The sequence below is a fragment of the Scyliorhinus canicula genome, chromosome 16, assembly GCF_902713615.1.
Source record: "Scyliorhinus canicula chromosome 16, sScyCan1.1, whole genome shotgun sequence".
NCBI classification, from domain to species: Eukaryota; Metazoa; Chordata; class Chondrichthyes; order Carcharhiniformes; family Scyliorhinidae; genus Scyliorhinus; species Scyliorhinus canicula.
In genome coordinates, this window is record NC_052161.1 from 128,868,200 (window position 1) to 128,883,921 (window position 15,722).

At 45.1% G+C, this 15,722-nt stretch overlaps 1 protein-coding gene across 4 annotated transcripts in view; it reads right to left on the reverse strand.

The window, feature by feature from the left end:
• The window catches only part of tp73 (tumor protein p73), a 240,042-nt gene that overhangs the window by 60,100 nt on the left and 164,220 nt on the right, over positions 1-15,722 (reverse strand). For all 4 annotated transcript variants that reach the window (XM_038821912.1, XM_038821910.1, XM_038821911.1 and 1 more), the window contains one exon: positions 12,621-12,866. In XM_038821912.1, the coding sequence (XP_038677840.1) occupies positions 12,621-12,866 (246 nt within the window). The remainder of the gene's footprint in view (positions 1-12,620; positions 12,867-15,722) is intronic.

The window sequence follows — 15,722 nt, forward strand, 5'->3', positions numbered from 1 at the left end:
GAGTTCCCATCCTACCTCTGACCCCAGTTCATCCTCCCATTTTTGTCTGGTCTCGTCTAGTGGTGTTCGAGCTCTGTCCAATAGCTGTCCGTATATTTTCCCACATAGCCCCCCCTTCTCTGCTTGTGCCTATCAGGTCCTCTAGTGGTGTGTTTTCTGGGGCCCCGGGGAACCCTACTGTCTCTTTGCGGAGGAAGTGTTTTACTTGGAAGTGTCTCAATTCCTGTCCTTTTGCTAGTTTCCACTTCCTCGTCAGTTTGTCCAGTGTCGCCAGTCTGCGCCCTTCGTAGACGTCCCCTACCGTCAATGTGCCCCCATCCCGCCTTCATCTTTTGAAGGTGGTGTCTAGCATGGCTGGGGGGAATCTGTGATTGCCGCAGATGGGGACCATGAAGGACATTTTGGTTATCCCGTAGTGCTGTCTCCCATGGCCGCTACCACTGGGCTCGTTGTGTATCTTGTTGAGGAGGATGGGAGTGCTGCTATAGCCAGGGCCCGGAGGGTCGTTCCTTTACAGGGTGCCTCCTCCATTTGCACACAATCTGTGTCGGGTTCATGTACACATCCCCTCACTTTTTCTGCCGTTGCTGCTCAGTGGTAGTATTGTAGGTTCGGTCAAGCCAGGCCCCCTCTGACATTCCCTCTTTGCAGTGTCGGTTTGGGAATTCTTGGGTTCTTGCCACTGTTAACATTTTGGAAAAAGGCCTTGGGGATGAAGATCGGTATTGATTTAAACAGGAAGAGGAACCTTGGCAGTACTTTCATCTTGATCGTCTGCACTCTCCCCACCAGGGAGAGTGGGAGTGAGCTTGCTTCCTCCACCAGGCTGGTCAGGTTCCACTTGTGGGTCTGTGTCCAGTCTCTGGCTATTTGGATCCCCAGGTAATGGAATCTGTTCTGGGCCGTTTTAAACGGGAACCTCCTCAGCTCTGTCCCTCCCCCGTTTGGGTTCACTGGAAATGACTCGCTTTTGCCCAGGTTAAGTTTGCAGCCCAAGAAGATGCCAAACTCCTTAAGGATCTGCAGTATTGCCTTCAGTCCCTCCTGTGGCTTTGAGACATAGAGGAGCAGGTCATCTGCATAGAGTGAGACTCTGTGCTTTCTGTCTCCTCTCCAGATTCCCTTCCAGCTTTTTGAGTCCCGCAGGGCTATCGCCAGGGGTTCGATCGCTAGCCCGAGCAAAAGTGGGGACAGGGGGCAGCCCTGTCTTGTTCCTCTCTGTAACTGGAAGTATTCCGAGCTGGTGGTGTTAGTTTGGATACTCGCTTTGGGAGCGTTGTACAGGAGCCTCACCCAGGCAGTGAATCCCGCTCCTAGCCCAAACCATTCCAGTACCTCGAGGAGGTAGCTCCATTCGCCTCTGTCGAAGGCCTTTTCTGCGTCCAGGGAGACAATCACCTCTGGTGTTCTCTCCCCGGAGGGGGTCATTATTACGTTCCGCTGCCGCCTGATGTTCGCTGTGAGCTGCCTACCCTTGACAAAGCTCGTTTGGTCCTCTGCGACCACTTCTGGTACACAGGCCCTCCAGCCTTTTGGCCAGGACCTTTGCGAGTATTTTCGCATCCACGTTCAGCAGTGAAATGGGTCTGCATGATCCACATTCCGTCAGGTCTTTACCTTTTTTTGGGTATCAGCGAAATTGCGCTAGCGTGGGGGCAGAGTGCCCCTTGCCAGTGAGCCCGCAAACATGTCCCTTAGGTGTGGGGCCAGGTCAGGTGCAAATTTTTTGTCGAAGTCCGCCGGGAATCCGTCGGGTCCCGGTGCCTTCCCCGCCTGCATGGAGCTGATGCGCTCCATGATTTCTCCCAGATCTATTGGTGCTTCCAACTCCCCCCTTCTGTCTCCCCCCATTAGTTCCAGTCTGTCTAGGAACTGTTTCATCCCCTCATTGGGGGGCTCGGGGGTATACAGTCTCCGGTAGAAGGCCTCAAATGCCCGATTGACCTCCTTTGGTTCTGTTACCAGTCTGCCTCTGCTATCCTTTACCTGCGCTATTTCCCTCGTGGCTGCCTGCTTTCTCAGCTGGTGAGCCAATAGGCAGCCAGCCTAGTCTCCGTGTTCGTAGAAGGTTCCCCATGTCTGGCGGAATTGGTACACTGCTTTCCTAGTGTAAAGATTTAACACAACTAAAGATCCACTGCACAAACCTGGGTACACCTAACACAAGGCAGCAGAAACCAAACAAATTCAGAACCCAAGCTACACCTAGGAAGGTTCCTTCAGTACCTCTGTTGCATGCTTCACAGCATGCAAGAGAACGATTTCTGCATTGTAAGAAATCTGATTCATTGTTGGCCTTCAGCCTCTTTATTTTGTTTTACTAACCTGAGCATTGCTTTGCACTTTAATCTTTTTCCTCACTGTCTTGTTATCCCCACTCACATGCCCTGCTATATAGTTTCATTGGCACAGGATATCAGTCTTTATGGATGAACCAATATGGACGTTGTTCTTACCAGCTGAAGTTATAGGGTTTGTGCCAGGAGCAGTAATTTGCAAACGACACCCCCAAATCCTACCAACTTCACCGATTTTGAAACCCCTCAGATTTGGCAATTAATTCTGTGTTGGATGCAAGTGTCTGATCCAATTGGAAATTTTGTTCAGCAAATATCCATCAGTACTTAGAAAGCCTCAGGGTGAAATGTTGCTCAATCATTGCAAACAGTGCATGTTAGATTTTGAAGACTGAAGTAGTCCTTTTTGCAATTATCAGTTGTAGAACATTAATGAAAATGCCTAATTGGCTCACTTATATCTAATTTACATAAATATTACTTGATTGGTGAGAGTAGGTGGATAGTCTGTTAATCATAGATTTGGTAATTTAACAGGACTACACCCCATGCCCTGTGCTGACAATGCAGAGTCTTGTTTTTCTAAAATCCCTTCAGGCAGCTAAACAAGAATCAAAGCACGACAGAAGTAGAAAATGCCGCCAAATCATTAGTACAACAATGTTGAACAACATGGAAATATTTGCCAAGTAATGATTTATATTTTTTTCTTGAGGAACCGAGATGAAGGACAAAGGCCTGATTGCGTGTTTGAGAAGGGAAAGAGAGTATATGAAGTTCAACAAGAGTACTGAGTGGTGACACAAAGCTTGACCCTAAATCCATATGTCGCAAATATTAGGTAATTTGGACATTCTGAATTCGCCACCTGTGTAACCGAACAGGTGCCGGAATGTGGCGACTAGGGGCTTTTCACAGTAACTTCATTGCAGTGTTAATGTAAACCCTACTTGTGACAATAAAGATTATTATTATAATATTATTATTGCAGTATATTACATTTACAGGCATTTCCTGTCAACCTTTGCCATTATATTGCCACTGGCAGGAGGCTGTAATTGCAGCATGGTAAGTTTACATTAGCAGTTTCCATTATAAATGAGTGCGTAAGAATTCATACCAAAAATATAAACGGGCAGAACACATAATTTGAAAATGAAGATTGAATTATGTTTGAATTATGCCCTGGCCCAATCAGCATCCATCCCAAGTCCACTTCACCTGATAACTATACACAGTGATTAATTTGAACCCGGTTTAATGTTTAATGGTATATTGGCAATGATTCAGTTGATGGAGTGTATTTCTGTCTCTCACATGTAAGAGTTTATGAACAGTACATTTAATAAGTGCTCGGATGGCTATGGTGGATTGTGTAGACTGAGGTGGCACAAAGCAACCAGCATGTGAAATGAAGTACCAAGGAGGTATCAGGAAAATGGGGGCTGATATTAGTCACTGGAGGCTTTGTGTACTGGAGGAGAAAGTAATGTCGACAAATTATCTTGGTGTTGCTTCCATTTGCTAAAACAAGCCACATCAGCAAAAATAAACAGTTGGCTTGCATTTTAATCCAAACTATTGTCCACTACACTCACTGAAAGGTTGAGCCTGTCATTGTACTTAAGTGTGCAGGTTAATTAACTTTGGGAAAGGCCTTACTCTGACAGTTTCTTTGCCTTTTTTCCCCTCCTCTCCTGAAGGTGTTGTCTCTTGCTGGGGTACGGTTCCCAGATGGCAGCAGCCTTAAGCAAACAGATAATCTTCATGTGGCTGCCTGGGCAGAAAATGCAGGCAGACTATTTGACCATGAGAATGCCAAAGCTGAACCTTGTGCTGTTCGCACCGAACAATCACTTGTATGTGACCTTTGAAAACAGCTAGCATCACTGTCCCCAGCTGATTTCCCTCTGCCTTGCGGATTAGTGGTGTGGAGATCAGCTAACCCAGAACAGACTAGGAACCAATCCTGAGACCTGTTTGGTTTGTATGGTCCAGTGCCACACTGAATGACATATTCATCCTCCGTGCAGTTTGGAGAAAGCTTCATTTCTTACTTTTAAAAGCAGTGTATCGCTGGAACACACAGAATCAGCAATGATGGTATTTTAAACCTTGTGATGCTGAATAAACATGAACACAATGACATTACATAAGTGCCTTTAAGATCAAAAATGTTCAAACATTGGAATGAATGTATGTCCAAACTACTGTAAATTTAAAACAGTGCTCTAAATATAAAACAGTTTCCTCTGCAGAACCCCCTGCCACTACAATCATTTTATCTTGCAGCAGGCATTTTTAAAAAATGCAAATGTTGGCAATCTGAAATACTTCTGGAAATATACAGCAGGTCTATCAACACCTTTTTAAAAATTCATTCAAGGGATGTAGTCTTTGCTAGCTAGGTTAGCATTTATTGCTCATCCCCAATTGTCTTAAGAAGGTGGTGGTGAGCTGCATTCTTGAACCACTCAAGTCCATGTGGTGTAGGTTCACCCACAGTGCTGTTAGGGAGGAAGTTCCAGGATTTTGACCCAGCGACAGTGAAGGAATGGAGCTATACTTCCAAGTCAGGAAGGTGAGAGGGGAACCTCTGTGAACAGAGGAAAACCAGGTCACTGCTTTGAATATGCCTCCTTTGTCAGAGCAGTTCCTGGAATTATGTATCTAAGGAGGTCACCATTTGGCCTATTGTGCTGAGGCCAGGTCTTTGAAAGAACTCTCCAATTAAATCCACTCCCCTACCTTTTCCCATAGCTCTTCAAATTTTGTCTCTTCAAGTACCTAGCTAATTACCCTTTAAAAGTTAATATTGCATTCCAAATTGTAACAACTTGTGTATTAAAAAAATATTTTAATCTCTCACTGGTTCTTTACCAATGATCTTTTAATCTGTATTCCTCTGGTTATTGATCATTTGCTCTATCAAAATCTCCCATAATTTCGAACATCTCTATTAGATCTCCACTTTCTCGGCTGCAAGGAGAATAATCCCAGTTTCTCCAATCTCTTCAGACAACTGAATTCCCTCATGTGATGAATGTAGGAAAATGTTATACATAGTGTATTATATATCTGTTGCGGTAATATTCTTATAAATCATAGTTTAACATGCAGGCAGGGAGTGTGTCTGCAAAAGATGCAATTAAGAGGTTGTAAAAGTGAAATAATCATTGATTATAACCACTTAATTGTTTACACATATAGGGCTAATGAGCATTTGTTTATAGAAAGATTCCCTGGGGTTTAAATAATTGAGGGATGGCATTTAGCCTTAGTAAGATGGTCATCCGACAGTCAGTGGGATAGAGATGATGTAATTAATGGGAGGAGCCAAGTCTGTGGTAGGCAGTTTAGCTTTTAGTCTGCCAAAAGACAGAAGAACTTGCCGCTTGTGTCTGAAAGGGTCTGTCCTTTGCTGAAAGCAACTCTACACAGAGTATACAACAAGTATTCCTGTGTTTGCTAACTTTTATTTCTAAGTGGCTTGGATCTGTAATAGGCTTTGCTTAATTGGAGATAGAGAAGATAAAGTGTTTCCTTTCATTGTTAAGACTTGTTTAACTATTATTGTAAGCTATGTTCTGTGATGTTAATGTAGTTGGTCCTGTGTTAAGAATAAAGTTTGTTTTATTATTAAAAATCCCCATTTTGTCAGTGGAATTACTCTTGGGGGTGAAGTATCCTTTCCTCAGTTTACAAATGGCACAATTATTGGGGTTTCCTGTCCAGTTTAACTAACTTACATTGGGGTCTGATCAGGTACCGTAATACTCACCATGATATAATTCTAGTAAATATCTTTTACACCCTCTCCACTGTACTATTAAGGATGAAATTCCAAGGTTTTGACCCAGCAACAGTGAAGGAACAGTGATGTATTTCCAAGTCAGTCTGGTGAATGACTTGTAGGTGAACTTTCAGTTGGTGGAGCTCCCAGGTATCTGCTGCTTTGTCCTTATATATGGTAATGGCGCTGGGTTTGGAGGGTGCTGCCTAAGGAGCCTTGGTGAGTTCCTGCAGTGCATTTTGTAGATGGTTCACATTGCTGCCCCTGTGTGTCAGTGGTGGAGAGAGTGAATGTTTGTGGAAGAGGTGTTATTGGGCTGCTTTGTCCTGGATGATGTTGAGCTTCTTGACAAATCCAGACAACTCATCTAGAAAAATTGGGGTATTCCATCATACTCCTGGCTTGTGCCTTGGAGGTGGTGAACAGGCTTTGGGGAGTTAGGAAATGAGTTACTCGGCGCATGATTCCTAGCCTCTGACCTACTCTGTTTATATGGCTAGTCCGGATCAGATCCTGGTCAATGGTAACCCTGACCCAGGATGTTGGGGATTCAGTGATGTTGATGCCATTAAATACCATGGGGTGATGGTTTGATTCTCTCTTATTAGATGGTCATTGCCTGGCACTTGTGTGGCACGAATGTTACTTGCCAAGCCTCAGCCCTAGCCTGGTTATTGTCCAGGTCTTGCTGTATTTGCATGTGGACTGCATCAGTGTCTGAGTCGTCATGAATAGTGTTGAACATCGTGCAGTCATCAGCACACATCCGTTATTCATTCTCTCAGAGCCACAGAGGTGAACAGTTTATGAGCGCCTGAACTTGAAGGAGGTATGTTTTGTGCATGTACATGTACTTTTTGGGTGGGGGCATATTGCCTTTCTTAATTTGTATTTTTAAATATTTTCTTTATTGACCTCCAAGATTGACAACTCTACAACCAAACAAGATGGTGAATTTTGTAGCTAACTGCCATTCAATTTTCCAGGTGCGTGCAATTCACTCTTCAAGCTATCTTACTATGTTGGTGATGTTTCTATCTCTACTTGGCATTGCCCACAGGGTAGCCTGAGCATAAGGAGAGCAGGACCTGTTCCTGTTCTTGGGCTGAAAACAGAGTGGAGTAGGTGGAGAAAATATATTTGGTGGAGACTGAGGAGGGTAAATGAGATAATAATAATAATACAGTAGTCCCCCGTTATAACGCGGGTGTTGGGGTCCAAGACAGCCACCCGCGTTACACCCGAGCCGCGGAGATCCACGATGTGAAATGTCCAATCAGCCGGCAGTGTCAACTTCAGAGGCCGGCTCACTTTGATCCGGAGAGGGAAGCTGACAGCACCCGGCTGTTTTGAGTAAGTAAGGCTGTTTCGACCTGGCGTCACGTTCTGGCCCCCCTTCTCTTCGAAGAGGATCGTCCTTGGCTTCGTTTTCATCTGATGGCAGAAGGACTGGGGACTCGGCCAAATGTTATACAATACAGACAGCAAGAGTGCTCGTGCCTGTTTGGCCAAGGCAACTTGGGCTTCACGCCCACGCTCCCGGGGTGCAAGGGCTCCACCTTGGCTCCGTTACACCACCCTCCCACCCCAGGCTACATCCACACATATCGGCAGCCTATTCCTCTGCGTTGCTGACGGTGCTAAGGATTCTGGTCTTGAGGAGCTAGATCGCTGCGCGGGACAATCCATGTGCGGGACGATCCAGGGGCTGCGTTTCCCATTCCCTCCTCCTCCCCTGCACTGCCCCACCGCCCGTCCCGGGTCAAGCTGGTGAATTGTTCCGGCAGAGGTGGCGAACCTCAGTGGCCTAATCACTTTGATCCGGAGAGGGAAGCTGACAGCACCCGGCTGTTTCGAGTAAGTTGGGGTCCATAAGCCCCCCCCCCCGCTGTATATCGCGAACCGCGGTATTGCGGAGCGCGGTATAACGGGGACTACTGTAATCGTTTATTGTCACAAGTAGGCTTCAATGAAGTTACTGTGAAAAGCCCCCAGTTGCCACATTCCGACGCCTGTTCAGGGAGGCCAGTACGGGAATTGAACCCGCGCTACTGCCTTGTTCTGCATTACAAGCCAGCTGTTTAGCCCACTGTGCCAAACCAGACAGACCCAAAAATGGCCATTGATTGCAATGCAGGAAACACGCCAATGTCATGCTGCCTGCTCACTTTGATTTTTGCTTGAATTCAGCATTAACCGTGCTGTTGATTGGCTGGATGCAAAACTGTAATGCTAGCCCCAGTTAAAGTTAGTCTGCACTGCTCTGCTCTAAGCTAAACTTTTAAAAGGGAGGAGCATTGGGGATGGAGCAGGTGTTGGCAGTCATGTAGGATACGAGTGTGACTTGGAAAACAGTGAATAATGACAACATTCATGTGAACATTCAAAGTTTTCTGATGCTGCCTACTGTAGGAGGAAGTATCGTCCCGTGCCTGCAGGGGAAGGAGACCCTCCAGAGACAGGCTCAAAATGCAGTGGGTGCAGATAGCCATGGAGGGCTTGGATAATTAAGCTCCCAAGGATTTGAATGCAATGATGTGAGAGGTTCAATGGCCTCACAAGGCGTCAAGGTCAGTGCACCTTCAAATACCATATCTCACCCACTGAACCACTAACTTTAGATGCTGCTCAATTTGCTATATCCCCATCACTCACTGACCAACAATTTCTCTCAGTCAAGTCTAATTCACATTGTTCACCTCATCCTCAGTCCTACTGCAAGTCTCATATCCATTGTTCAGCTTGCACAGATTGACCGCTACACAATGACAGCCACATCACCCAAATTACACAAAACCCAGTGATAGACTTCTCTCTTGAAGGACAAGATGGCGGACAACCTGAGGCAGCAGGAACTATCCATAAGAAGGACCCATGGAGAAGATAGTAATGACCATTATAAGAACATATCGTGCTGGAGCCATGGTCAGCTTGGGACTGAAATGATCAAATACAACAGCATCTCAAACCTAATACTCTTCTCACAACCCACACTATCCATGGACTTACAGGCTGCAGATGGTGGAAGTGTGCGCCTGTTACTTTCCACTCATTCCCTCACTTCATACTTACTCTTGTGCCTTTTGTCTTCCATAGACGCAATCTGGCCAAACAGTACAGAAACAGCAAGAAGGCAGTGAAGATGAAGATGCACTAACTCGATTTCACATTCACAAGCAATAGTCAACGTGTCACCAGCTCAGATACAGACAAGGTGCATCATTTGGAGAATATCATAGAGGTGGGAGCCACACATAAGACACTGGGCACAGGTCAGGGGTAAAGGCTACTGCGGATGGCGGCACACCAGAGGCTGAGATCACACATATGTTCTGCTACAGAAGATACAGATAGTAACTTCAATGGGACGGCCTACAAGAGACGGCTGATGGGTATGCACAATAAAATATTTGAAGAAGAAGACCTGCATTGAATGTCAAGGTGCTTGGAGGAGTTCAGCACTAACTTGGCACAGGGCTTTGCACAAAGCTTGGAGCCCATCCTTTCCATGTTGGAAATGGTGGCTAACTCCATTTGCACACTTGTAGACCAACCATGAAGCAGCCTCTGATGGTGAAGGTCACAGGACAAGCAGCAGCCATCCAATGTCCGAATGCTGCAGTGGAACAGTACAAGGTCAGCTCATTATGCTGCCCTCATGACTGTGGATTGCTGTGCATGGGGCTGGCAGAGAGTTATAGCGAGCTGTCCTCCAATAGGCAAGTAAGAATGTTGGGGCTTTTCCCTGGGAGAATGGCAGTGGTTCCAGGGAATACAAACTTGCTGTCCTTTCTCAGAAAGACAAATTTCATGCTCCCACACTGTCATTCTGCCAGTGTCCATACTGTATCCCATCAGCCCAGACTGTATTTGCACATGCCAAGTGTGGTAGTATGACTAGAGGTACTACGGTACCTGGGAGTGTGAGCTGCTATTGGTGTAGAAGGCTCGCTGTCCATTGGCCCAAGTGTTGTCTTCTCATTGGTCGAGAGGAAGGTAGCTCCGCCTATGAGGCTGAGTATAAGGACCCGTGTTTCCCAGCAGCCATCGTTCTTTCTGTACTCAAGCTGCTAGGCACACTTCTTGTAGATTAAAACCTTCGATTCGGACTACTCCTTCGTTTCTGTGTTCATTGATCGCGCATCACCAAGGTGATGCAGGCCACATCTGCGCCTCCTAGACTCAGAGCTGAGGTCATTTAGCAGCTTTATTCCAGACACTTGGTAGTAACTGCGTTGGGAGCATTAAAACAGACAATGGCACAAAGAAGACAGGATTGCACAAGGTGAACTGTTGACTTAATAAAGAGCCTCATTGACTTCTTTACAGAAATGGATGGCAAACTGCAAGGTGTTGCAAAACCTCCAGCTCCTGCCTAGATGGAGCAAGATAAATAAAAGCTTGTTGCCATGGTCACCTTGACAGCCACTGGCAATGAAGTCCTTGTCCTACAATGAGGTTGCCAGCTGTGGCTGCGGCAGGTGCCAAATTCCCGCCAGGGCATCTTTACTGAAGTGGAGACTGGTCATCCCTCCTGCAGAATTGTTACCTGAACATTGTGAAATGTGCGGATGTGGCTCTCTGTTGAGGACCCTTCACCTCCTTCCTCTTCCAGCAGGCTGCCCTGCTCTGTGTGCCCAGTCATGCTGTATTTCCAAGAGGAATGTATACTAGTACATCCATGCTTGGAAGCAACTGGTTTGTGCCTTTAAGCCAACAAAAGTTCTTCAGCACATGCCACACATCCTGTAGATTTTTTCAACTCAAAACCATGAAAGAAAGTGGAGAACAACTAGAAGAAATCAACCAGCAACTAACCTGTAAGTAGTCGATGATTCTCTGAACAGCCTTGGTGAGGGCATCCTTTCACCTGTTGAGAATTGACTCAGCTGTGTGAGGTTAAGAGAGGATGATGGCCGGAGTGCCAAGCTCAAACTGAAACAGCTAACATTGAATCAGTGTTGCGCCTTGTGTGACAACGCTATCCGTCTGCTCTGCATACCTTTGGTAGGCGTGCGTGCTAAAACTTGCACCAATATCATATCTGGCGCAAGTCGCCCCACAAGTGTTCACTCAGGACAGAGTCACCATGTTGAAGCTCTAAGGGCATTCATAGCACCCAAAAAAACCCACATTTTTAATGACAGCGTAAATGCTACATATATTGATTTCATCAGTCAGCTGTGAAGTTGGATGTGGGGGTGTAAAGTTAATGTGATTTACCTCTAGGGTTCATGAAAATGGCCATTTAGGCCTGACTCCCTTAGAGTCTTGTACCCTTGTTGGACTGGAATTTAGAGTAGTTGCTTGTCCCAGGGTAGCAGCAACTTTGTAAAGTTGGAGGTTCCAGAAAAGATCTAAAGAAGCGTGTACACCCTCAGCTGCTAATAGAGACACTGCATTTGACACAACATTTATTCAAGTGACATCTTGTGTCCTGTTCTTTTCATGTTGCGCTGTTGTTGTGAGGGTTATAGTGCATAACAGGGGAAAACTGAATAGCAACAAGAGCCCGGGTGTAGTACAAAACCGGCTCTCGATACTATCCTACAGCAGAGGATACTACTGCAAACTGTAGCCTCAGTTTGTCCATGAACCTAGGGCAAATGCAATAGGCTAGAACTGAAAGAGTTAAACTATGAATGTCATTCTACATTTAATGAAAAGTCAGCATCACTAATTTCAGCCAGAGTTAACCGCTGCCAATTGCAACAACCCAATCAACAGCCCGACTGTACGCCCTTAACATCGTGGCGAGTCTTTGCACAGACAAGGATGAGCAGCACATTTGAATTTGCACTTGAGAAAAACACTAATTATCCCATCAGTTACCGGCAGACAGGGAGCCGCGCTTCTTCTACTGTTGGACAGGATGCTTGCTCGTCTGCAGCAAGTCTGAACATCTCCCTCCAGGAGATAGCACAAGCAACATCCAACATGTGCTTGGATTGCGAGCATGTTCAGTCACGTCTTGCTGCAAGACATAATCTTTAAGATATATAAGACACAGGATAAAAAAAAAACACATGTTTTCAGCAGACTGGAGGCTCATGTTAAAACCAATTTTCACAATTAAAAACACTTTGGCTTCTCTCATTGGAGAAATTGCAGATGTTACAGCTGGAGAAGTCTGAGCATCTTGCATTCTGGTTCATTTTCTGGGCAGAATGCAGTTTGAAATTATGTTTCTGTTGCAAATGCAGGTATTTACTGCCTGGCATGTAGTGGGATGCACAGGTTATAAGCTGAAATCAATACAGTCATTTCAACAAAGCACCAAGTTTCGAAGTTGCGTTAAGTTAACCTCCAATAAAACTTTAACAACTGTTACACATAATATTTAGACAATACAATCTCCAGGTGGAGAAGAAAAAGTAGAGAGCAAGAAAGAACAAGAAAAATATTACAAGAGACCGAGGCTGCAAACAGCCTTTTTTGATGATGAATTAAGGTGGATCACAATATTTTCATACAAATAATTGACTTTCTTTACATCATATTTTGATCAAAAATACAAAGAGGAGACTCACGGTCCAGGTAGCTGACTTAGCAGTACTTGATTGCTGAAAAGTGACTTCGAATAAATGTGGTCCTGGATAGTCTGTGTTGGAAGGGATCGCTGGAGCAGGCGACATGGTATCAAACGTGGAGCTTGGCTGCGAGTAGGGAGACGGCGTCGGAACATTCGAGGCGTGCTCCGAGTTGTAAGGGCTGGCGGAGGATGCACGGTTGGTGATACTCTGATCCATGCTGCTGTTTAGCAAATTAAACTGGGACTGCAATGGCAAAGGGGTGGGGATAAGAAGTGAAACAGCCAGGTAAGGACTTGCAACATCCACTTATTTCAGACTATTAACAAAACACACACTTCAGACAGCTGTCACTACATCTCGGCTCCTGGAATCCTTTTTATTCCTGTTGCCCCATGTAAAGACTTGTCAAATAATTAATCGTAAATATATCATTCAGGCAAATATGAAGGAAAAAATGTCAGTTTGAAGCTGGTTGTTTCCGCTTGTTCTTTCCCCTGACCACTGAACCCTGAAGGTTTTTTTTAATATATGTTGAATACTGTTTTGGGCCATCAGTTTACTTCTAACTGATGATTGTGGCAGAAATTTGGCTGAATTGTTCAAGCTGATTTTTGTGTTTCATTCATATAATTTCAGGCAAGGATGGAGTCCCTGTACAAATGAATAAACACAAATCACTCAAAAAGCATTTTTCTTTTGGAGCTAAGAATCAATCTGGGTTCATGATGGAGTTAAATCGCCTCAGCTGAAAAGTCCAGAGAAGCAGATAAATGAAAATTAATCCACGTAAATCAAATAAACCTATTCAGTGATTTTTCAAAAATAAAAACAAAGTCCCCAAACCCTATTTTTCTCCTCTCCGGGAGGTCTTGGCTTGAGCTAGTGTTCACTTCCACAGTTGTCAGCCTCTCTCTGCTACCTCACTTGACTGGCTTATTCCTCACATGCCAGCCGAGGCAGTGCAGACTATTCTGCCACCTGGTGCATCAAAGCTAAGCTCAATCTGTCCCCACCTGATGCACACACAATGATTAGCAGGGGCAGCAATCAAGAGCAAGAATTCCCCTCCCCAGCCAGTGAAACGGAGGCCAATAGCAGCATCACAACTGGCGTGGTGACCAAGATCAACCGATGAATGAATCTAGAGTCTTCCTGTTCTAAACGGCTGCACAGCCCATTACTGCAATCGGAGGGTCTCTGTCACTGCTTCTGGGGATGTCCCAGGGGAGGCAGTAGCACGAGGCTCAATTTACCGATTTATGGTTGGAACATGGGTCGAATTTGGTTTAAGGTGACCAACCGGCAGAGAACACTGTTTGACCTCCTACTCTGGCTATGAAGAAGCCCCGGCTGAAGTGTTGGCTAGTGTAGACTTGAGAGATGAACAGACACTTCCAGCACTGATGAAGGTTCAACTCAATTTTATTAATTACTTCTAACTAACTAACACACGATAACTGTGGGTCTAAATGATGCTAACTTAAACTAGAGACCTAAGCTTTGTCCGAACCAATTTATTCTCTCAGCACGTGGTGTGAGTCTGTGCTGGGCTGGATGAGTTCTTGTTACACTCAGAGGCAGCACCCAGAATGAGCGGGAACCGTGGTGCCCTCTGCCTTTATAGTGTGTGTATTCTAACTGGTGATTGGCTGCGGTGTTTGTACATGTTGATTGGTCCCTGTGTGTGTCCATCAGTGTGTGTCTGCACCATGATATACTGGTGTATATTATGACACCGGCCATTTTGATGACCGTTTAAAACCCAACCTCATTTAAATTGGGCAGGCAGGGCGCAGGGTTCTAAACTGGTATCTTGATTCAGCCGACTGGATTTAGTCTTCAAGATTAGGCAATGGGGTTTTTATGGAGCGCCAGTGTAGCCGCTCAGTGCTGGCCACCCATTTCCAGGCCGGATCACATTTCACATCAAAGGGGTTTGCACAAGTAGACATCAGTAATCATCTGAAAAATAGGATTATTAGACAAATGTTTGTCTCATAGGAATGAAATAGAGAATCTGGATGAACTGATGCGACGACAATAATCTCTCCCTCAATGCCAGCAAAACGAAGGAGATTGTCATCGACTTCAGGAAGTGTAGTGGAGAACATGCCCCTGTCTACATCAATGGGAACAAAGTAGAAAGGGTCGAGAGCTTCAAGTTTTTAGGTGTCCAGATCACCAACAACCTGTCTTGGTCCCCCCCATGCCGACACTATAGTTAAGAAAGCCCACCAACGACTCTACTTTCTCAGAAGACTAAGGAAATTTGGCATGTCACCTATGATAGTCACCAAAGTCTACAGATGCCCCATAGAAAGCATTCTTTCTGGTTGTATCACAGCTTGGTATGGATCCTGCTCTGCCCAAGACCGCAGGAAATTACAAAAGGTTGTGAATGTAGCACAATCCATTACGCAAATAAGCCTCCCATCCATCAACTCTGTCTACAATGCCCGCTGCCTCGGAAAGACAGCCAGCATAATTAAGGACCCCACTCACCCCGGACTTACTCTCTTCCACCTTCTTCCGTCAGGAAAAAGATACCAAAGTTTGAGGTCACGTACCAACCGACTCAAGAACAGCTTCTTCCCTACTGCCATCAGACTTTTGAATGGACCTACCTTGTATTAAGTTGATCTTTTCTCTACACCCTGTTATAACTGTAACATTATATTCTGCAGTCTTTCCTTCCTTCCCTATGTACGGTATGCATTGTTTGTACAGCATGCAAGAAACAATACTTTTCACTGTATACTAATACATGTGACAATAATAAATCAAATCAAAATTGTTCCCACCCACTGTGATATCAATCTTGACTAATCTGACATAAACAGACAAGTATCTTGGAGCTCCGTATCCACCCAACAGTTTGAAAAATGGTTAGCACATTGCAGTGTCAATAGTGACCAGGGAGCATATGCCTACCCTTCTGTCCCTGTCAGGTGTGGATATTGAACCAGAAGATCTGAGATAGGATAGAAAATACAACAGTCAAGAACAACGAGTCAAGTAAACAAAGAGTGCCTTTGTGGTACAATATACCAGACAACATTTTACCAAGGCATAGTAACCCAATGTCATTTTTAAAAAATT